Genomic DNA, 23,580 nt, shown 5'->3' with positions numbered 1-23,580 from the left:
CGTCTAAAGCCGAGCTGACCGGCTCCCCCTGTACAGCTGTCCACGGCACAGCCGTGCCCAAAGTGCCCGCGAGGTGCCTGGGCGCGTTCAGCCGTTGAGGTCTGCCCTCTCTGCTCTGGGCAGCAGGCACACGCTACCCCCTCCGACCAGGTTCTGCCCGATACAGGCAGAGGACTTCACTCGACCAGCCAGAACCCGACCATCGAYGCAGAAGTCTCTGCTAGAGCTCTGCCAAGTTGCTGCTCAAACTCCGTATGACCCCCTTTTCTGATGAAGGATCTTGGATGAATAATTACGCAGCCCCACGTCTCCAACCCATGCAGCTGCRGAGATCAGGGCTTCCCACCTAATCCCGAGCAAGGCCTGGGCACCACACTCCACCAGCCTACACCACACATGCCTTCCACCACGAGACCCCGCAGATGTAGTCAGCACACTTCAATGTCTCTGCCTCCCTTTACAAAGTGGAGGTTCTCCCTCTCTCCAGGTCACGTGAAATTTCCCAAGAAAACTTACAGATTTTGCATAAATGCCTAAAATATTTAAGCTTAAAAGCAGGACAGACTACCTGCATGGCATTTACCTCRAATCCCTGCTAAACTGACAAAGTTCGAGATCCGCCACGACTTTGAGACTTTGAGAGCTGTCTCTTACCTAATCCATCTCACATGATCCTTAACCTCTTAGATTTTTTCAGATCTCTTCTTCTTTTATATTCTATTTGACCTTGAGTTGAGAAGCTTGTATCAGGTATTTATATACCACCAGCATTTTGATGCATCCTTTGAACATTTTCAAAGACACTGCAAAAGTCAGTTCTGATTTAACAGCAAATATTCTCTTCTTTTCACACCCTCCCTTCCATCACCCTTTGGACAGAGATCCCAAGAATTACAGCTTCAGATAAACAGTGACTCTGCAGCAGGAAGAGAAACAGAAAATCTCAACAATAAAATTAAATGTTAGACCTTTATTATTACAAGGAATGACTAATCATTTAAAACATCTGTTGAACACTTACTGCTAAATACCAGCCATGCAATAGCTTGCCAGTTTCCTATACAAGTTATTTTAAAAGTGTGATTCACCTTGATCAATTTTCACCATCTTTACAAAGGACTTGCAGTATTTTTCATTGAATTCCTTAACTTGTGGGTGTTTGATGCTTTAGTACAGATGGAATATTATATAATCTTGTAAACCACCCTTGCCTAGGCTACAGCCAAAGCCATTTCTAAAATTAATGAACTTTCACAAGACCGATCTTTCATTTCTTATTGGTTTTGCAACCTTCATTGTGTAAAACCATCAAAACCAAGAGTATCTAGACACCTTAAACTCAAATTTCCAGGTAGAACTATAAAGATAACAAGTAGAGCCTACTGATGCCRTGTTAAAAACTGAGGTTCATTCCGTAACCACACACAAGCCTCTGACCGTACTGGGCTCCACAGCCAGCAGCACAAGGAACAGCTGTTCCGGGGGACAAACTTTGTTTCGGTCTCAAACACACACTCCTTCATCTGCTTCAAAAGCTGCAGAGCAAGGAGACTCCGATGTGYTCCAATACGCTCACAAAAGCTGGCAGTTTCCCACTTCCCATGCACAATAAAGTGAAAGGCAGCTTAATTGCGTTACCTTATCATATCTGAAATCAACTAATTCGAGATTCATCCCACTTTGCAGAGAGCAGCAGAAAGAATGGAAACAAACATTTCTACTGAAACATATGGCAGTAACCAAAGGCTCAGCTGAGCAGTAGCAGTAAATGTTTCTGCTCACAAGAACTGAGCTTCCTAGTAGAAAAKAGGAATAATTCTACATTTGGGATGGAAGTTTCCATGGGGGATGTCTGGCCTGCAGAAATTCCTCCCCCTTCAAAGCTTACAAATAGGCCATGTGTCCAACATCGCATCCAAGATGTTACAGGTTTATTAATTAAAGAATTTCCCTAAGCCATGCACTTGTTCCTCCCAGCCTAGAGAACAGCTGTCTTAGCAGCACCTCCCGCTCTTCCCAGCGTGTCCCAGCAGACGGGTCACAGCTGGTCCCTTCTCCTCTGAGGCCATTTGGGGGCTCTACCACAGGCTGCAGAAATCGCCCTCTGCCCCACGCGTTCTTTAGGAGAGCAGCAGCAYGGGGCGAGGAAAGAAAGACGTGCACACTTAAATTGTTTTTCTTGGCTCTGTTCATGATAGATGCTCTCATACAARTTTAAAAACCTCATTCTGTATGAAAAGAATCATCTGCTCTTATAGCCAAATAGGGAATCCAGCTGTGTTCTTAAGCTGGACCCAACTTGCCAAATAAGGAATTTTACAGAAGGCCGTACCAAGGTAAAATGCTATGCTTTTAGTACAACTAAGAAATCAAGTCAGTAACAAAAACATCATAGGTAAGTTATAAAATAAAGCCATTTAATCATTTGCTTTATTCAATAATCTGAAGAGCAACTTGAAACCAAGGGTAAGGAACAGGCACGGTATGACAACCTCCTTCCAGGAAAAGCTACAGGGGACAGCTCTGCAATACCAGCTGGAGCATTATTCCTGCAAGCCCAGTTTCACGCTCCTGTTGCTGTCCAAGACGCTGGCTGTGAACCACTACATGTGGTGAGACCGGACTGAGAGCGCGTGAAGTCCAGAGCTGTACCAGCTCCAAGCTAGGCGAGCCTGGTGTTTACACCAAMGGGCTGGACTAGGCTCTGAAGGAGCAGTGGCCACCCAGAAACAAGGGCCAGAGAGGATGCGACTGCTGAAGCAAGAAAAACCCTGCAGCAGGAGGGAAACGCAGAATGTTTCCAAAGCCAAGTTTCTTTTCAGAAGAACAGTATTGTTGGGAAACACTTCCACAGACAAGGACATGACCGCTGTTATCATGCTGCACAATACCAAGCAAAATAGGGCCTTTATCTTGTTTGTGACCTTTATCAAAATCCTAAAAATAATGATAAGATGGSGATTTATTCTTTGGGAAATCTGGAGATTAAGCATCACTGTGGCACTTGTTTGCTAACAGCCAGCAGAATATTACATCCAGTAGCTAGGTGTCAGTATAAAAGAGGAAGTTATTTAGGTGACTCAGACTTCAGTACTCAAAGGAATTCCTATCCCTCACAAATTTTAGTGAGTCCTGTATCACCCCCGGAACGTCTGGCGAATTAGTGTCTTTGACATACACATCCGATGTTGATGGCTATGTTGGGATCTCAAATTAGCTTTTGCATGCTCTAGCCTGAAATTCAAGTGTAGTAATGCTATGAGAGGGAGGAAAATGTTTGATGCAGGACATGTTTTCAAAATATTATCATCATATACAGTTATTTTCAATATATTAAGATTTACATTCCTCCACAACATTAAAACCTTTCACATAAACAAGATAAATGCAATGCACAAGGAAGCTGTATTACTCCAAAGGCAGTGTCACAAGATCCACTTCTACTGGTAAAAAACTGCATCATAATAGATGATCTCTATCAAATCTTTTCCACTTGATATAAAAGTTGTGCCTATTAAGAAAAAAATGGGAGAGATTGGTACAACACCATAAACTGAAGTTCTAATCACATTGCAAAAGAAGATGCATTGGATAAACAAACAGCAGAAATACAATCATGCTATGATTTTCTCTAACAAAACTACCGATCCAATTTTAAAGTTAAAGAATTGACGGTAATCTCACTCTGTTGCAACATTTCCACATATTACCATTTTCTTGTTCCTAATGCTTCTAAGAGGCACTTGTTTAGTAGCTTTACAACTCCAAATAAGTATTTCGAAGCCATTATACTTCTTTAGCAACGCAAGAGTTTATTTCTTTGTTCCTTCGTTTATGGAGCTCAGACTTTAAAAGGTCTCAGAATTTGAGAGAAACTGATTAACTGTCCCTGCAGGAAACTCTTACGGCTGCTGTCTTTGGGGCCAGAGGGCAGACATGTCCTTGCTGTGTAAGCAGGTCATTCCRCCGATGCCTTCAGCTGTCACTCCGTGCGAGATACACAGATGATCTCCCAAATCAAGGTACCGCTTGCTTTGCGAGCATACGCATGCATTTATTAAGATAATTACTGGAGAACAAGCAAGCCGCAGTGGTCACAACAACCTCCAGAGGGAGCCCTGCCACCACGGGTGCTGGCCACCACTGGCACCCAGAAGCGCTGTAGGTTCATCGCCCCTCCAAACAGCTCAGGGTGCTTGCTCGCTGACTTCAGCTGTGCCGCCCTGCACGGCTCTGAGCTAAACACGCCCCAGCTGAGGACTGCTGGCCGAGCAATCTCTGACAACAGCATCAAACACAAAGACATAGAAAACGCCAGCCAGCAACAGATTGTATTTCAGAGCCCACCAATGCTCAAGCTGCAATGGTGGCATAGAAGCAGTATACTAGCAAGGTCTAATTTGGCAGCATCTGGTCTTAAATCTGCAGCATGGGATTTTAATGCATTATAGACTCACTAAGGAATTCCTAATGATATGTTCCTTAGGCTGCTCTGTTCCTAGAGCGTGGGACAACTTCAATGCTACCTTACCACAGAGAGCACTCATGAAAGCATCTCAGCCAGGAAGCAGTTCTGAAAGATCTCCTTAATCACACTTCCCTCTCTTCTCAAATCCACTTAAATGTCCTATTCCATGGGATCTCAATGGGAGAGCTCTAAACAGGTGCATTTTCAAGCCTCCYCCACATCATGACCTCTGCAAGACTGTCAGTCATGTAACTGACCTTTTGCAAGAGTAATTTATTTGTGGGTATATAAAGAATGGCTTCTACTTAGCAGCTCAGATGGCACTTCCCACGCAGAACATGTTAGCAGCTTGCAATGAGATGCAAAAATAAACAGACAAGCTTACCCACTTCACGTTGCCCCTGCTCTTCTTCACCCAAGTGATTCATAGTGATGTACTCTTGACTCCTGCAAATTGAAGACATTTGTGAGTTTCCTCAATGTAAGCACAAATCAAAAGAAAAGATTCCTGCATGCAATTATACAGGAAGGAAAACATGCAACTAAGCTGAGCTTTGAACGGGTCACAGTAAATATCAATACTGGGGTCTAAAAAGGGCCATCATTTTACATTTTTAAATAACTGAGCAGAATTCTTTTTTTGGCCATAGCAGGACTATCTATATTCGTTGTCATTTTACATCTTTTGATATTTAAGCTTGCCGATTCCTTTTTGCCCACATTACATTACAGTGCATTTTCAAAGGGCACATTATTAAAGTTATTGCTAATTTATGCAGAAGCATGTGGGTTTTTTAAAATGTCTATTTTAAACATTTTTTTCAAATTTTTTACATTAAAATTAACATTTGAAGAATTGTTTCAATAAAGTTTATGCAAGTTGCCGTCACAATTTATGTAAAAGAAATGTGCTATTAAAATCAGACATTTATGTTACCTTTTGTTTTTTGCGATGCATGTTAGCTTTACACATCCTGATTCTCCTGCGATAATTTTCCTTTAAAAGGGGGGTATAGGGTGATCTTTTCATCAAGCAAGACATTATGCCCTGAAAGCTGACTCCAAACCATTGTTGAAAATTCAGTTATTTACACTTTAATAACAATCTACAAATACAACTTTTTTGTTTTAAAGTATTCCCCTCAATCATGCACTGCTACCAGCAGTTTGGTTCCTAATGTTCTATTTTTCACCCCCGAGCAGTTTAATTACGTCCCCCTAGAATGCCAGATTTACTTTGCAGATGGGAAATACAAACCATTTTTTAATGTTTTTCTAAGAAGCAGTTACCTTTTAACTAATATATACATCTATATGTACGTACATACACACCCTCTCAGAAGATATGAGGAGCAACTGCAGCCCCCTTCCCAAACAGGGACACGTTTGTAACTGGCTTCCCAAATAAAGGCTACCTTAAAGCGGGAAGGGCACCGTCGGGGCCGAGGGGGTCAAGGGGACTAGGGGCGTTTATATATATAAAAAAACAAACAAACAAACAAACTTCATCTTCCTCCTAGTGGCAGCTAAGCCTTCGATTTTTCAGCACTCATTTTGTCATTCTACTTTTAAACCAGCCATTTCAGACTCAACCTGGAGTCTGCAGTCTGGAATACCCTGAGAGACCACCTGAAATCTGAATCATTAATGCAGCTAAGAACCATAAACACTCTTTCCAGTAGACATAGGTCAGATTKCTGCTTTAGTCCAGGATCAAACTGAGCTCAACAACTTCCAGGGGGTGAAAAACAATTCTTTTTTTTTAATTAAGCTCATTCAATGAGCTTGATAAACTTTTTGTAATTCTTACAAAAACCACCATTTTTAGAATGTCTTTGTATTTTAAAAAGACAATTAGATTTAGCATTAATTTAAATTTATTTGAAAAAGAGAATAGCTATTTTATTGCTCAACAAAAAATGACAATTCATCACATTTACTTTGATTAAAAAAGGACTAAACTTTATTGACAAACTGCGGCAGACATTTTGACAAGTTTTAGCTACCTATTTAGGCAGACTTACACATGTAGCATTTAATCTTCAAGAACAGAGTGGGAGGACAGTGTACAAATCCAATTAGGACTTTAACCTATGTACAAAGTGAAGTTTTTCCTCATTTTTTTTCAGCTGCAGTGTCCCTTTTTATGTAAAGCTAGTGTTGAGATACACTTGAACAAGTCAATGGGATTGCTAATATTGACAATTTGTATCAGTTTTAAACTCGTACTGTATTATCTGCCAAATATTATAAAAATGAGAACACTGTAATTTTACAGAGTTCAGACCTACTCTTTTAATACTCTATTCTCTAATATCAATCACTGGGCAATTAAAGCCATGCTTTAATTTATTCTTCTCTTAAAAGTTCTTCATATAGAACCAAGCTAAGAACCCCTTTACATTGGAAAAACTGCTTCCCAAGCATCTCTCAACACTGCATGTTCGGGGCTAGATTTCAAAACCCACATAAGAAAAGTCAATTTTACAAACCTAATTTTTTTCTTTTAAGTCAATTAACTTTAAAAAAAATGCTATTTAATTTGTTTGAGGATCCTCTGTATTAAAATTTAAACTTTAGATTCATCAGCAATCTGCTTTTAAGGAAAGTCTGATATCTGTGGTTACTTTTAAACGGTGGCAGCCACTACCGTTACATTATGATTTTAAATTCTTAAAAACAGCCCTGAATTTTGAAATGTAGCCTACTTTGGGATTCTGCAACTACAACTTTTATGGGTCGCTTAAAACCAAACTTAAAAGGTTAACAAAACCTTAATTTCATAACTGTTAAGCAAGCATGTCACTTTTGAAACTAACATTTTAACTCAACTTTTTCTTATTAAAAAAGGTACAGTTGTGTTTATCTAGACAACAAAGAAAGAAAAGCAATCTACACACTTAAAAAAAAATTAAAGTCGGTCCTCTAAATCTATTTAACTCATTTTAAAATACTACGTACAGAAGCCAGAATGCAGGGTGAGGATGGAGTGGGAGAAAAAGGGCCACGAAGAAAAACAGTTAGACAATTACTTGTCTGGTGTGGGTAAAGCAACAGGAATCCTGGGAGATACAAGAATCAGTAACAACTGTTTGCTCATAACTGATATTTTTCCCTCATGTTTGTGTTTAATAACGTCCGTATGGGTGCTCTCTGTAAGCCCCCTTCACTGGCCTAGCTGGCGGGGCCTTCAGGGAGGGCCTCGTTCCGTTCCAGTCATCTTGGCCTGCAGAAAAGAGAGCAACAGCACATCACATTCTGGGTCGACATGCACATCAGGGAGCAGCAGCACCACTTGGGGCCAGTCAGAGGGGCCTAGCTCCAACGCTGGAATCAACTTGCAGTAGAACATTAAATATTTCACCGGTTTCTATGGCTTTGTAAGTCATGCTTCGAAGYGGTTTGACACTAAAATGTATCTACAAATTCCCTGAAGTTCCAAAAAAACCTCTATTTTCAATCACATCTTTTTAAAAGTATTGAAAAAGGCAACTCACACAGCAATCCCCTGGAAGCCTACAGCTCTGACACCCCTACTAAGCTCAGGCTTGGACAAATCTGATGCCTTTTATGAGTAATTAATTTCATCAGAGCTGAAGCCAATCCGTGGAGCAGWTTTGGCAGCCAGCCACTGCCAAGTCCACAACAGTCCCAGCCCTTTCAGATGGGGAGCCAGCAGCATTTTACAATTCCGGAACTCTGACTGTGCGGGGGATATTGCTACAGGTAGCATTTCTCTCCTTCCAAAATGCCAAGCAGGAAGTCTCATTGGAAAAGACTGCCAGAATGACTAAGTCGCTAACGCCGCTCTAGGACAGCACAGCTTCTTACTGAACTTTTAAGCATTAGTCCGCTTTCTATTGTTACTTGATGTTCCTTCCCTTGTGCAACTACCARGAAAATTTATAGCAGTAGACACCATAGCATTTGCTTACCTCTTGAGACCAGTCATAACTTGCTAGCCACTGCAGTAGCATTAATATGCTGTTGATAGGACAAAATACTCAAGACAGCCAAAACTGAAGCAAGTTCCAATCCTATTGATCTGGAACGAGTTCTAGCCCCAAATTTCAGCTCAGCTTTCATTATGGCATGTGTTTGCAATACTCACATGTGCATGTCTGCCATTCTCTCCATAGTCACCCGTTGATGGAAGTATGCGTTCAAACCCCTGAAGACAACCCAACACGCTATTCCCTACCACCATGGAACACATTCGAATCTCCTCAGAACTGTCTCCATCCTGACCTAACAATTTATTTTTTCTACTTTTGTTTTCATGAAAGCAAAGATCAAAGGAAATTATTGTGGATAAAGAGATTAGCTGTGGCAACTTAATGCCAAGTGTACAACAAGCATTTTGGCCTTCATATCCCAGAAAACAACACTGCTCTCCTACCAAATAGGACACACAAAGGTCTCTTTGTGTGGTGTGACTAACACAGGCAACAAACCAAATCATTTAACAGCCATTCCAAACAGAGACACAAAAGATACTCAGCATTACTGACAGCAGYTGTCTATTCAAGTTCATCTTAGATTGGAAAAGCATCTCTGATTAGGCGCCTGAATTTGAACCTTGCACAACGTTAAGCACAGAGCAGAGAACACCTAGAGGAAGGCCTTGTTTTCTGCTCACTCAAAGCAGAAGACACTGCTAYATTAACAATGTGGTTTCCCTAATACTAGGATGGCAAGGGGATTCCCTCTGCTTCTGAGAAGCCCAGAAAGGCCCTTCCTGTTGGTCATTATCATCTCTACTTGAAGTCATCTATACCTTCAGGCAACTGACGCTCTGCTAAATGGACAGCTGTCAATACAGCATATTTCCATGCCATTAAGCAGCTCACTTTTGCAACTGTTTACAGTTCAGCTTGCTTACAGAGAAGGGAAAACAAATCTTACTTACTCCTACATGCAGATGTCATTCATAAGCTTGAATACCAGAAGAAGCTTAAAAAATAGCAGTCATTCAATCCTTTATTACAAGCATCTCAAATATAAGGCCTGTTGTTTTCAACAGTTAGCAATTTAGATAGTTTTGGTTAAATCAATTTCCCRTACCCCTTAGACTAGCCTGAGTTGCTAGCCTTAAGTTAAATTAGCCAAACTTTATAGACTACATGCAAGTCATTTTGACCAAAGTGTCCCACATTGTCAAGGAGAGGCCTTAATATCACATTTAAATCCTTTTTCAAGCAAATGTTTAGTACCGAGTCAACATCAACTGGAAGGGTTTTAAGGATAAGGAAGCTGATGGAAGTGTACATTCATCTAGCTCAACAAAATACAATCCATAAAAATTAGACTGCTGCAAAAGTGGTGTTGTGGGTGGAAATCCAAAGCTCTTAAAACACTAAATCTACAAGAAAATTAAAAGGTATTGCTATAGTTAAAGACTAGAATTTTAAAAAGGTCACCTTTGTGACCATCAGGATAAGAATCTAAAAAATGTCCTTTTGGTTGTTTAGATCTAGGTAAATCTATAGGATGTAAATATTCTGCCTTAATGAATGTTTACATCTGTAGGAGTAAACATTCATGTCTACTACAGGATCTTCTAAGTATCAGTAGCTTTTGCTGGGAATGTGGAGTGGCACTGAAAAATAGCTAATCAGCTACAAACAATTCTCAAACTTGTGTAGCCCCTTCCCTACCACAACAACAGTATTCCCAGACATACCATAAGCTTCATAGGTTTCTTGTGCCTCCCCATGTCCATAATCATAGTATTCTGTGTCCCTGGAAGAGTAATTAAGCTGGTTATACAGTGCTGAAATAATATTTCTAAACCAACACAACTTGCACAAACACTTGAAAAGCAAAGATGCACAATAGTTCACAGTTCAATATGTGTTCACAATTGTGTTAAGTCTGGTTATTGCTTTTACAGAATAGTCAAGAACACTGGGACACTCCCAAAAGCTAATTGACACGCACTGCTAGATTCCAGCAGAACAGGCACTTTCCCTGTTGCTCGAACTCAGAAATAAGTTTTTCCACTTAAAAAGAAAAAAACATGCATAATTTTCTCAGATAGGAGACAAATGAACTTACCCTTGGCCCTGGCTGTAGTAGCCTTCATACCCCTCATAGCTCTGGTCTGCATAGGCATCATCATAGCCCTGAAACAGATGATTACAAACTGTGTTAACAGAAGGACCAAAGGTTAATTCCTGGCCAAGGGTAATGACAAAACTGAATTTAGGCTACTGTAGCTTTCAAAGGAACACGTGAATCCTTGACAGCCACAGAGGAGGGGCTCCATCACAAAACAGAGATAGGCCACTAAAAACTGCTTTATTCTGTAGTTTTGAAGGAATGAACTACGTTAATATGTACAACACATTTTAAAGTCAGTTATATGACCAAGCTTACAGTTGACTTACAAACCACTTGACACATGGATTTGAGGTGCACCTGTGTTGTCCAACACAGATTAACAAAAAAAACTATTTATTTTTATTGACTCCACAGGTAAAACTGGAAAGTTTTACTGACAGAACAAACAATACTTTGAAAAGTCTCAATATTTGTGATGTTTCCCCCAAATGCTGCTGTGTACCAAAAGCAGTCATCTTGTTCTCCCTTTAGAACATAAAGAGCAAATACTATACGATAAGCTTCGAGGGAGGAAGGTGCTTGGTTATATGACTTGAAACAGCATTATATTCATTTAATATATTTAACTTAAAGGTTTTAGGGGCAACAAGAAGCCTCGGTGCCCCCTGCTCAAAGGATTCTCTTGCAGAAGTTCACTGATGCASTTTTTCTACCATGCACAAATACTTATGCCAGTGTGCAATCTTGGGCACATTTTGGTTTTACTGTAACAACCCCTTACCATGTGTTTATGACAGTAGCAGTTTCCTTCTTTGACAACTAAACAGGCAGCTGAGGTCACCCAGCACAATACCAGTGTTTTCGTTGATGGTCACTTCTCCACTGCAATCTCACTGTTGTTAGCCCTTATTTCAATAATGTTGAATATGAACATGAAACACATGATCAGCTAGCTGAAAAGAAAGAAAAAGAAGTATATATAGTTTCTTACATATTCCTCATAGGTTTCTGGTGCGGGAGGAGGAGGAAGCGGTATTCTCTGAATGCCAGCTGCACGCGCTCTTGGTGCAGGAGCACCCCTTACTGCTGGGGGAGGAGGCACTCCACGGGCTACAGCAGCTCCTCTAGCAATGGCACCCCGCACCGGGGCTCCTCGCACAAGGGCCCCTCGAGGAGGAGGAGGAGGAGGAGGAGGAGGAGGACCAACACCACGCCCCCTGGAAAGGAAGAAAAGGATTGTGAAGAGCTACTGCTCTACTGCTCATGTTCTGAATACGGAAGGCAATATATGTGCTTCTTACACCTACTATAAAATGGGATTACTTGATAAATACAATTATCATTGACTAAGCCATGATTTCCTTATCAAGAATGAACGTATAAGAACTGTTAATATTGCTGTATTGTAGGATTTGAAAAAGCTCATCTGGGATTCTGCTGCATTAGATGTACAGACAAAGAAATGAATCTGATTAACAGAGCTTGCCATCAGCTCCTGTTACTGCAGAACTGGGGCCAAACCATTTCTCAAAGTTCATTTTAAACAACCTTCTATCAGTAATTAGTAAGATCAGCCAGACTTCCAAAAAATAAAGATCAATGATGAGCTGAACAGGGATGTTTTTGGGTAAACATTCAGATAGAAGCAAAGAGTTCTCCCTCGCCATGAACTACATAGCAAAACAACTACAGTAACATAGATTCATCACCAATTTAGCCCAATGACTTGACAGCAATGACAGAATAACAGCATCTTATGACTTTCAAAGAAAAATCAGTTTAAATTGCAAGTACTTATTCTGCTGAAGGCTACTGAAACAAAAGCTTGGCCTGTGAAATCACATGTAGRGTTTGTTTCACCATCTATCCATTCTTCCAATTTTTGCAAGGTTACTTTATAACGCTACTAATTTCTGATAACAAGAATACAGACATTCATTAAGCTGAGTCACACTGCAGAATCACAAAACCTACCAAACATTTGATGCCCATTTGCTAAAAGCAAGCCTTCAAAGCAGAAAGCCAAAAAGCCCTGGTCAAAAGCCAAGGTTCAAGGCCAACAGCTGATGTGCAAGAACAAGTAGTTTAACCTCCTCTCTCAGTGCAACTGAGCAAGACACAGCATTTCCAGGACCGTGCTTTTGGGAAAGATACCTTGGAACAGGTGGAGGTGGCGGTGGAGCTGCTCCCCTTCCCCGCACAGGGACTCCTCGACCACGAGTTGGCTCTGGCACACCGTTCAGATAGGAGAGCTCCAAGAATTGCTCCTGACAGATATCATCCATCATATCCTGAAATGCAAAAAGAGTCAACTCCAAACAACAACTAGCCAGTCTGTGCTCCAAGAGCTCAAAGACTGTCACACTAGAAGAAAAATTACCAAATACTCCTAAGTTAAATCTGATTTTACTGAGATCTACTTAGCTTGCAGCAATGCACAACTGCCAGCTTCCCCCAAAACAGCCAAAAAAGGCACATCCCACCCTTCTCAGCGGGGAACTGCAGTGGGGCACTACAGCTAGTCCCTGTGAAAAGGAAACCTCACCCACAGGAATACTGGAGCCATCTCATGTTTGGTATCTCAGGGATATCAGCAAGATCTATTTGCAAACGCTGGAGAGGTCAGAGGCTAAGTCAGGTGAGACATCTCACCTCAAGCACCTACAGCTCCCCTTTAAAGGCAGCTGGCTGGCAATGAGCCTGTGCAACATCACCGTATACTGCTGTGCTCCCAGYACACGGAAGGAACAGGACAGAAGGCAGCATGATGAACAGTAAATACCAATTTGCAAATCCAGGCTGCCTTTTCACATTCTTAACAACACAGTATGTTTCTGCTCCATGCATTTTTATTTCCCCAGGGGATCTAGCTTGAGGAATTAGCACAAATCTCTAGTAACCTTGCAGAAGTCATTCTACCCCACCCTTTCCCTAAAGGCTCACGCAGGCTGGGCCTTGTACTACCAATCTTGTCAGAGGGGATCTTCGTGCTGTCATGGCAACACCACAAAGCAAGAAGTCTCCTACCAGATGTGTCTTCACAGCACTGCTGGCTTCCATAGCGACTTCTCTGCCAATTTTCACAAGTTTAACATGTTGTTTGAAGGCAGCAATAGATAGGACACTTTAAATAGCAAGCTACGTACTTGCTTTAGCAAGACAAGGTTCTGTACATCCCAGGGGCTCCTTGAAGATGACCTCCCTCCTTCAAAGGCACTTCACATACCAATCACTCCTCCTCTCCATGGCAGACTCGCACAAATCATCCAGTATCCATATGCTTTTCACACTTCCCTACCTACTGCTCTTGGGTTCCACCCGCCCTTTGTATTTCAGGCAGAACATCTGAGCTCACTAGTCACAGCTGAGCTCAAACAAAGGGGTACGACACTGGGATCTATTCAGTTCTGTACCAGCTGGTTCTTCGACCTACAGAATTACAGGCTGAGCTAGGCAGGAGGAGGGAGCACTTTGTACTTCCTTCCCATTTTGTTTTTTCCTAATTTAGTGAGCTACACTATCATTTTAGTAACACATGAAACACTCCCTCAAACTCTGCAGTTCTTAAGAGATGATATTCTAGAACTACTGCATTATGTATCGCTACTGGTAAAGGTCTTATAAGCTTGAACAGTAAGACATCCCCAGACAGATAAGAAATGTCATCTGTAAAAATGGCAAAAAGGTTGCTTCACATCACAGACATTTAAAGCAGCAGAAATATTGATTAAACAGATGCATCCCAGAAATTCACCACAATACTGCTACTGGGGTACCTGGGCAGTAACCCTCCACTTCCTCTGACCTCTATCCAGCACAGAACCTTCTGCAAAGACGTCTGTACAATTACAGTTTCTGATCTGACCAAAGTTACCTAGCTAGTTTTCTGTGCCACAGTTCCAACTGAGAGGAAGCAATCAAGAAGTCTCCTTCCATGCCAGGCACAGCTAAAAATATTCTCCTGCTAAATTGTCACATGGAGCTAGAAAAGCTACCCACCTGTCCCAGTGTCCACGACCAGTAATGGGAAAGAAAAAGACTTGCTCCTTAAGAGCTCTATACAATGAGTGTTTTCCTTTGAAAGTGTTTTTTTTTTTTTTCTTTCTCCCCCCCGTTACTGTCATAGAGTTAATATACGCCACTAAGCAAGATTATTTGGGTCACTTTAAGCTGCCACACTCACTCCTGCAGCTCCAGGCTTCCTCAGCTACATCATTCCTGAAACATGAGCCTTACATTATGTATATCTTACCCAAACTTACAGCCAGATTCACAACCCATCTACTTCCCTCAAGAAGAAAAGAGCATCAGTAAACATACTGGAACAAGGAATTTCTTGACTTCTTCCATGGCATGAGCCATTAGAGCATAAGCTTCACACGGGGGTCCAAAAACTTCAATGAAGACATGCAAATCCATATTTAGATGAGCATATTTAGGATCCCCACCTTTACGCAGTTCTTCCTCCTGAAAGAGAGCAGATTAGAGAGTCCCAAAATTGAGTAAGACACAGAGAAACTGTTTTTCTTCTGTTTCTTAATCCTTAGCAGAAAATGTCTGTTAGAGCTTTTTAGCCRTGCCTGGCTACAGATTATAGTAACAGGCTAAGCACACAGGAATGCAGCTGTATAAAAAAGCCACCTGCAAGTCTACATCTTCCAGCTTTTCATATTTGCCTTTTTAGGTGATCATGATACTTTTGTTAATGCCTTGGTATCAGCAACCTTCTCCAGGAGATTAAGCACACACAAGCAATGTTCCTTCTCTTCTATACCACCTTCTTGCCCAGGGCACTACTTACAGTGAAAAATAATGTCTAATGCCTCAAACAACCATCTTCAGCTCTGCTCTTAGATACCTGCATTCATTCAGCTTCATTTATTCTAGCTTCTTAAAGAAAGAATTAAAAATCTTCTTATGCTTCTAAAGTAAAAGCTAAATTAAGTTACAGCTCTGTTAACTGTTTGTTAGCTCAGTTTTAGGAACAAGCAAAAAGAAAAAAAAATCATTCCATTTTTTCTGCTCAAAAAGGCTCCTGGTACTTCATGATTCACTAAAGATTAGCAGGAACATATTGCTCTGACATCTTCAGTGAACCATGAAAAAAAAATCAGGATTTCAGAGGGGACAGTTCAGAAAAGGAATTGTTTTGTTTCTAGAGGGGAAACATACTACTTTAGCAAATGACTTTTCACCATTTTGAATTAAATTTTTACTTTAAAAACTTGTAGTTCACAAGTTTAGTATAACACATCTCACAAGTTCATCTCTGCCTCCAAAGGTACAGGATATCAAAGATGACTGGTCTCTGTAAGCCATACTCACAAAGAGAACAATTATCACTTCTACCCCAATCAACATTGCTCCTAACACACAAGATAATTTAGGAGTGGTGACTTTCTACTTCCTTCACTTACTTTTCACAGCAATGTGAAATGCATTAAAACATATTTCAAGGATGATATCCTCACCTTTGCTTTATCTCGCATTGAGCCCTTCCCAAGCACAGATATCTTAGCGCCAGTTTCTTCCTGAAGTCTCTTGATGGTGTTGCCTTGAGGTCCTAAAATCTTCCCAACAAAGTTGAACTGTAAAGCAAAAAAAACAAAAACAAAACCACACTATTTTAGCTTCAAAGCTCTGCAGCCTTAGCAAAAGCTGCTCTTAATGTTACACTGGTTGATAAAGTTTAGTCAGAGCATTTTCTCCTAGCCTCACAAAAATTCAGACAAAAATTGCACAGGAAAATGTAAGTTCCAGAACATTCTTTTCATGAAAAACCACTCCACCAGAAAAATCAAACAATTTAGTTTAAGTATTTAATTCTAATTTCTATTCTCCAGTCTTTTAACGTATAGCAAGTTTTAAGAGTTAAACATGGTTTTCACTGTAAAACTGTCTGCATATGCAAAGTCTATTCCAGTAATGAAAGATCAAAATGATGCATCACCATTTAGCTTTATCCCAAGACTCGCTAGAAATGTAAAATATTAGAAGTAAGATCCTGCAAGTTTGCATAGGAAAAATACCATAGTGGTAGCAGAACAGTGGCTTAACTCCCAATGACACTTTAACAGCTACTATCACTAGCAGTCCATCATAAAAGTCCTTAGAAAGTAAGCAAAACACAGAGATTCAGTAAGCTATTTTCTGGCCCTCACCTTGGGGTACTGTTTGACAGGTATCAGAACTCGTTCTTTCAGTTTCATATTCTTGTGGGAAAACAAATCCAGGTAGTTCTCTTCCTCATCCTTCTTTGTTGTTTCACCCTTCTGAATTTTTTCAATTTCTAAACAAGATAAAAATAGGGCTGCTTATATTCCTCAAACAAGCAACATTTTAGAGTTGGAATCATGACAGGACATACCACCCTTATCCTCTGTGAATATATGAACATTTCTAATTTTGATCTCCAGAGGTCCCTTCCAACCTTACTGATTTCTGTGATTCTACGATAATGGAATCTGGACAGACAGACTGCCTTTTTAGTGCTAACCAGGCTTATTTCTCCCTTCCCTTCAAATCTAGGATTCCAGAAAACCAAAACCAAGATAATGAACAGCGATAAGAAAGAATAGCAGAAAGCATCCTATGCAAAAATTCAATAGATTAAAGAGGAAGAAACCTTAAGCATAGTCCTGTACCTCACTTGCACTGGGCCTTCCTCTGTCAGTCCCCAAACTCATAGACACTCCTCTAAGCTACACCGAAAATACTCAACACGCCCAACTATAAACACTCACTTCAATGCAGCAGCTATCTGCTACTCAGGCAAATTTTTATAATTCAAGCTGATGCACTATTTTAAATGTGTAATTTAAGTAGATTAGGTGTGCCAACACACTGACACTTTTGAATTAGCTATGAATTTCAGTCATATTGCAAACATTCCTAACAAATAGAAGCTAAAATTAGTGTCATTCCTAGAGTTTGGAGTGGTTTATTAAATTGTTATTAACTCTACTGAATTAAACAAATGCACCTTTATCATATTTATCACACAAGCAATTCATAACTGTTGGAGTTTTGAGTTGTAAGCTTCAGCCATATTAACCATAAATACCAGAAGTCTTTAACTGGATAGAGTTAAATGCAACTCTAAGTTTTCATCTGTCACGGATTCTGATTTTTAATTTTCTATTGTGAATTATAGACCCTTGGAAAAACACTGAGGTGGCCTGACTGAATTGAAGCCCGATGCAGCCAGAAGGGGAACCTGGCGCAGAGACCAAATAGCATTCTAGAACTAGGTTATTAAGGTAGGTCAATTAGCAACTAGTACATGCTTTCTCAAATCTGACAAGAAATTAAGCTTTCAGTGAGAGACGACAGCAGACTGGCATCCCATAAAGGGTAACCCAAATGGAAAAGACTGAAGATCATCTTCAAGGAAGACATTTCTATCACAGGTTCTCGCACCAAATTCATTACTGCTAGGGGCATAAGTGTCCTTCTCCTTGAATAAGACAAACATCAAGTCCCAAAGTTTTGCAGAAGAACACAGCTCACAGTTGACTGCCTTTTTTTTCCTCCACAGATGTCCGGTCATGTGCAGTTTCTGTTTGATAGCCAATAGCAAGACAGCCAGTTCCCCAGAATTTGGAGCTAATGCATCACTGTCAATCCCAAATTATTGGTAAACCATTTTGTACTCTTCAGTCCAATCAAAAATTTTGTCACGCCATGCGCAGCCACCMCAACCTATTCACAGGTGACTATCCGCTGAGGAGCATGACCCTTCCTTAAATTATGCAGTTTCATCAGCAAACCCAAGAACTATAAATATCTCCTCTCTGAGTCGAAAGTGCTCTAAATACAACTTCTCACATCTCAGGGGGGCAGGGAGAGGGAGAGGCTTTCAGAGGATTATACACATAACTGAATTAAAGCTGCAAGACAGAAATGAAAYGGAAGACTGCTTAGTCATTTACCATGTTTTAAAGAAGACAGCTGCAATAKCTTGTTTTTCCTGTGATTTCAGTCCATGTCAGAAACTATATACTTAGATATTTAGAATTTTCACTTCCATGCTCACAGTTTTGGCACTTGACATTCCACCTAGCACTACGTCCATGTAATCCAAACAAATAGGAACAACGGGTTACCATAAAGTTCTGACTGGACAGGAAACCACAGCCTAACGCGTCGAGAGGCATGACTGGCATATTTGGAATGATGCAGACTGCAAGAAAGTCAAACAACTAGGTGGGCAATCAACAAACCTAAGGAAACAGATTGAATGATCAATATTTTAAATTATCAATTATGGTCAAGCTAAYACAAAYTAGTTTTTAGTTTAGAGATCTAATYATAGAACTTGGAGATTATATTGCATAAAAAAACCCTAAATTTTGTAGTTCTACTTGCAACAACATGTTGGCTCCCTTACAAATGTTATCATAACTCCTAAATTAAAAAAAAAGGAAAAAAAAAGAAAGGCTCTAATAGGCTTTGAAAAGGATAGCTTGATTTTTGCTTAAAAAATAAATAACTTTCTGAAGATGCCATACAAAAGTAAAAACAAGTTCAAGCACCATCAAATTTATAAAATAAGCAAAAGAGCTGTCTGCTTTGGTTGGTTTTACTTACAGGTTTTTAATTTTTACTATAATAATACACCAAAGAAACAAGGCTTTGGAAACTAATGATTGCACTGTTGGCCTTATCATTGGCTAAACATAGCTTTAGATCCTCTAGTGCAATGAGATTCCATCTCAGATATTTTGCTTCTGCAAACACAGTAAGTTTCTGGAAATGTATTCTGCACAATAACAAAGTACTTTCTATGCACCTATTAAAAATAAAGGGATCCTCAAAATTTCTTAATGCAAAGTTAAACTACCAGAGGCATCCATCTTGCTAAAACACACAAAGTGATCAAATTAAGCCTCTGAAAACCAGTGAATTGCATTTCACACCAACCACACAGCAAAATCCATCCTGCCTCCTGCAACAGTAGCAACAAGGTCTGGGAATTGGTCTACAAGGACAACAGATCATTAACCATTTTCCGAGAGAAGCATCGGATTCGCCATTGCCAAGCCTTCAAACGAAATCCAAAAGATATGAGGAGAAAAAACCCTACCCCAGCAGAACAACTCGAAGTTCTCCAGCTTTTGTTATCCAGGTCAGCATAGGTGACCTAGCYGCTCCCTTCACACCTTCAGACAGATTCCAGGTCTGCAAAGCAGTGTGCAGAAGGACTAAAAACATGCCGCTTGTGACGTGTCCTACTGATCTGGATTCCAGCGTTATCTGTATGCATTCTGGCATATTAGCTATGCAACACGAAGCAGTACTGAATGAACCGATGAGTGGTAGCAGTTTGTCAGACCACTTACTGATATGAAGAAGCGTACATATACCTTGAGGGATTAAGCATGCCTCATTTCAGTGCTGATTTTTTAAAGCCGTGTCAGAGGTGCAGCAGAAGGTTACCTTCTTGCCACGGGGAATGTCAGCAGTCTGGCAGCATGTGTGGCAGTGGTTTCCAGGACTTCATGTGGGGCAGTGATTGCATTGTCTCAGAAGAAATCCTAAGGGGTAGGCAAAGGGGGTTGGTAACACTGCTGCTTCACAAGGAGGAGGCTCAGCAGCCATAGTGCTACTCCTGACCTAAGCCCAAGCTTTTCCTTAACAAAGGAAACATTAAACATTGTCCTGCAGCACACCTATGCTCTGTAAGCAGAGACACCATCTTATTCCTTCACAATACTGATACCAGCAGTACTATCTTAAAATTATGGTAATACTGATCCCATGCTCCCCGAAAAATAGAGTTTGTGGGGGGGAACAGGGGCATCTAGAAGGAAGCAGAGCTCCATCTCTCCCATGTCACTGCTCCCTGGTTGATTTGATTTCACAGGAGAGGAATCAGGGACCCATTCCTGGACAAATTCAGCTAACAGTGGAAGCAGCAGAATTTGCCAAGTCTAACCCCACCATTTCCCTCCCACTTCTTCCTGGAACACACCCCCCACCCTCCAGCCTGTATACTGGGATTCATATGCAGGGAGCTCTGCTTTGGAGCTTTGCTGGGAAAGGCAAGGACTGCCACTATCACAGGGAAAAGGGGCATGGAGAAGAAAAGAAATACTGCTCAAGCATGGAGGRGGCGGGAGGGGGACGAGAAAGCCTGGAGGAGAGGTATGAAAAATGATACAGGTGGTAGGGACAATTGGGAGAGAAGTGGGAGGAGGCAGAGTCACAGCAGTGACAGGCAGGCTAGCATCAGCATCTAATAATGTTGGCATTGCTTAGCAGGAAATACATTTAAAATGCAACAGTAAAATGCTATTAGCATATCCCTCAGTCTGCAACATCTGGGTACAAGTTTAAGGCGGCAGTTACGGCTCCTTTGGGGGCTAGGATACATGCTTGAAAACACAGAAATTTCTCCTCCATTTCAGAACAGCCTTAACTCCATGCTGAGAAAGCTTCAGGACATTTTACTGCTTTGGGTTATATAGTTTYTCATCACCCCTCTGACCTCAGCCCATCTCTATCCTACTATTTGGTTCCTTGGCAATTTATTCCAGCGAGGCCACTACCATCTGACTTTCCCATACAGCCTGTGTTTCCACTGTTTGTGTTCTTCCTAGGAATACATACAGATTAAACGAATCTGGCACAAGAATCAGCACAGTCAGCAGGGCACTCTTTTGAGGATTCCTTTAACTTCTCAAGTTGCTCCCTACTTTGCAATGTTTTGATTTAATTCCAATTGCCCACAGCTTCCTCCCTTCTTGAGTTTACTCTAATATCCTACTCATTGCTCTGAAACTACCCCTCACCATCCATCTCCATCCCTCCTCACYGCTCCACACATCTGGGGAGGTAAAGGGCTGCGTTTAACATGAGGACCAATTAGATGCTAGCAATGTGGAGATCTGCTAGTGGAGTGCAGATGGGGCTTACACATCTGTTTGTAGCACTGAAAGCTCACAAATGAAAAGGCCTGCTCCTTTCAAGGAGAGTTCTTCCATGAAATGGAAATAGCTTATTAAGGTTAACATACGAACTTGAAAAAATATGCCTGGCTAACACGTTGGTGGATGTCTCCCATCCTCCCAATGCACAAAAGCGGAGAAGGCTGTGCCTTTCAAAACCTCAGCATCTCCCTCCACAACAGACGAAGGGCAAAAATCAAAGTAAGAAAAAGGGGTCTTCTTGTTCCTATGAAGAGAGTCATGCAGACCCTGAATCACAGAAGTGAGGAAATGTGGATCATATTCCAAAGTGCAAGAAACCCCAGTTTCAATTTTATTCAGGGTGCTGCGTAACAGAATCCTAAGTAGTAGTCACTTTTCTCCCTTTCGATCACACAGTCCATTGTTCAAGAATTAGAATTATGTCACTGTGTTGCCCTTCATCTTTCTACTACACAACACTGATTTTCTTCAGAAATGCTAAACAGTGTTAGAACCAYACAAGTATTTTGGACTATTTTAAAATGTTTTTAAACAAGATGCCTTAGTTTCAGTGCAGAACCTGCAGCATAGGGATACTGCTGCCATTCAATGACCAGTCGTTTTGAAAACCTTTCTGAAAAAATCGTTTTGCTGAAGTCATGCTGCACATACGCATTACAATCTTTGGCCCAGACCTAAATTCCAAAGATTTCCAGTAGCTTTGTCAACATAATATCCTCAAAGGTGCCATAGCAGTAGAGAAATTCTGAGTAATCCAGGTCAGTTAGGGAACAGCTGGTCATCTGTGCAAAGAGTCTCCTAAAACCATGGCTTTATTTCAGATTCGCTCTCATGAGCTTCCTGCTTAGATCACCCTAAATTTGGCTGCCTAGTGAATGCTCCCAAAGGACAGCAATTTTCAATAACGAAAGCAAGGCAGAAGCATCTGGAGCTCTTCAGTGATCAATCCTAAGTCTCACAAAGCTGCACTCTACTATCAGCAATTTTTAAATTGATGAAAAACTCATAAATCCTAATCACAGCACTCAGTGAACGAAGCTTCCCTAAATGGGCTGAAAGTGCTGTTCTTTGCACAGAATGAGCAAATTCCTTAGGTTTCATTTCACTGAAAGGCATTATCACTGGGCTGCTGAGCATTAGCTGGCTAAAGGGTTTTATTAATAAAATAATTAAATTTATGGCAAATAAGATTATAAATTTGATTTATGGAGATCAAGATGCCCATGAGTGATGAGAAGTTATGACACTGACATACCTCAGTTACTTGTACAATGGGAGACAGCAAGCCTTAAGAATTACTTCCTATTTTAAAGGAGTTGAAGTCTCTAACACTGCCCCGACTGTAGCAACATTATGTATTTTAAAGACTGCTTTTTTTTAAAAAAAAATCATTTAGAAACAGAATGGTAACAATTAGAGAGCTAAGCGCTCTGCTCATCTGTAGATTAAATCTGAGTACATCCTTCTTGTGCTGAGTACATCCCAGCTCTCCACTCCAGATACATTAAGCAATAAGTGGCAGAAATTGTTTAACTTGTCCCAATTCTCAAGCTAACTACAGTGTCTTGAGGCAGCTGAGTCTACTTGATACAGCCACCAAATGCGGGTGCAGCAGCTGCACTGTAGAGATACGGAGAAATCAGAGCCGCCAGGCGATTGGACAGCGGTGATGGGGAAGGAGAAGGCTAGTCTGGGCACAGAACAAAGACTGCCATTTCCATTCCCCATTTAGGCTCATCAGAAGCATGAAACAAGCTCTAATACAGATTTCCAGAGTAGAAAATCAAAGAGATCACATGGATCATGCCTCACATGGACTTAAGCAGATGCTACACGGAAAACCCCAGTTTTTACCACTCTCTTGGGTCCCCTCTTCCCCCGGGGATAAAAAGGGACAATATGACCGTGCCCTGCTTATTAAAAAGAAAGTTCTAGGTTTGTGCTTAATCCGCCTCAGGCCCCGCGTTAAGCAGGGGGGGCTAAAGAGAGATTAAACAGGAGAAACGCCTCCGAGCCCTCGCGGAAGGCGGGCCGCACTCCGCGGTGCCGGCTCTCGGGGGCCCGCGGAGCCCCGGGCAGGAGGGTTACGAGGGGTGGGCGGCGGCCAGGGGCCCCGCG

General features: G+C 41.1%; 2 protein-coding genes across 4 annotated transcripts in view; both read right to left on the bottom strand.

Moving 5' to 3' along the window:
• Positions 1 to 6,340, bottom strand: part of TMEM39B (transmembrane protein 39B) — a 16,712-nt gene extending 10,372 nt beyond the window's left edge. For 2 of the 3 annotated variants that reach the window (XM_085313767.1, XM_085313771.1), the window contains exon 1: positions 4,854 to 6,340. The gene's annotated coding sequence lies outside the window, so the exon portion shown is untranslated. Of the gene's footprint in view, positions 1 to 654; positions 676 to 4,853 lie in introns of those variants that run through there. The other variant, XM_085313770.1, reaches the window with a different exon arrangement.
• Positions 6,341 to 6,403: 63 nt separating this feature from the next.
• On the bottom strand, positions 6,404 to 19,650 carry KHDRBS1 (KH RNA binding domain containing, signal transduction associated 1; the record flags this gene model as incomplete). The annotated part of the gene is made up of 9 exons (XM_085313772.1): positions 6,404 to 7,694; positions 10,152 to 10,210; positions 10,526 to 10,593; positions 11,523 to 11,748; positions 12,686 to 12,822; positions 14,852 to 14,998; positions 16,003 to 16,119; positions 16,693 to 16,820; positions 19,617 to 19,650. Coding segments are annotated over 9 exons (1,014 nt in total), but the record flags the coding sequence as incomplete, so codon positions are not given.
• Between the last annotated feature and the right edge of the window lie 3,930 nt (positions 19,651 to 23,580).

This window comes from Rhea americana, unplaced genomic scaffold, assembly GCF_003343005.1.
Source record: "Rhea americana isolate MKP2758 unplaced genomic scaffold, rheAme1 scaffold_396, whole genome shotgun sequence".
In the NCBI taxonomy this organism is placed as follows: domain Eukaryota; kingdom Metazoa; phylum Chordata; class Aves; order Rheiformes; family Rheidae; genus Rhea; species Rhea americana.
Note: the sequence above shows the minus strand (reverse complement) of the source record. Positions and strands in the feature narration are given on the sequence as shown.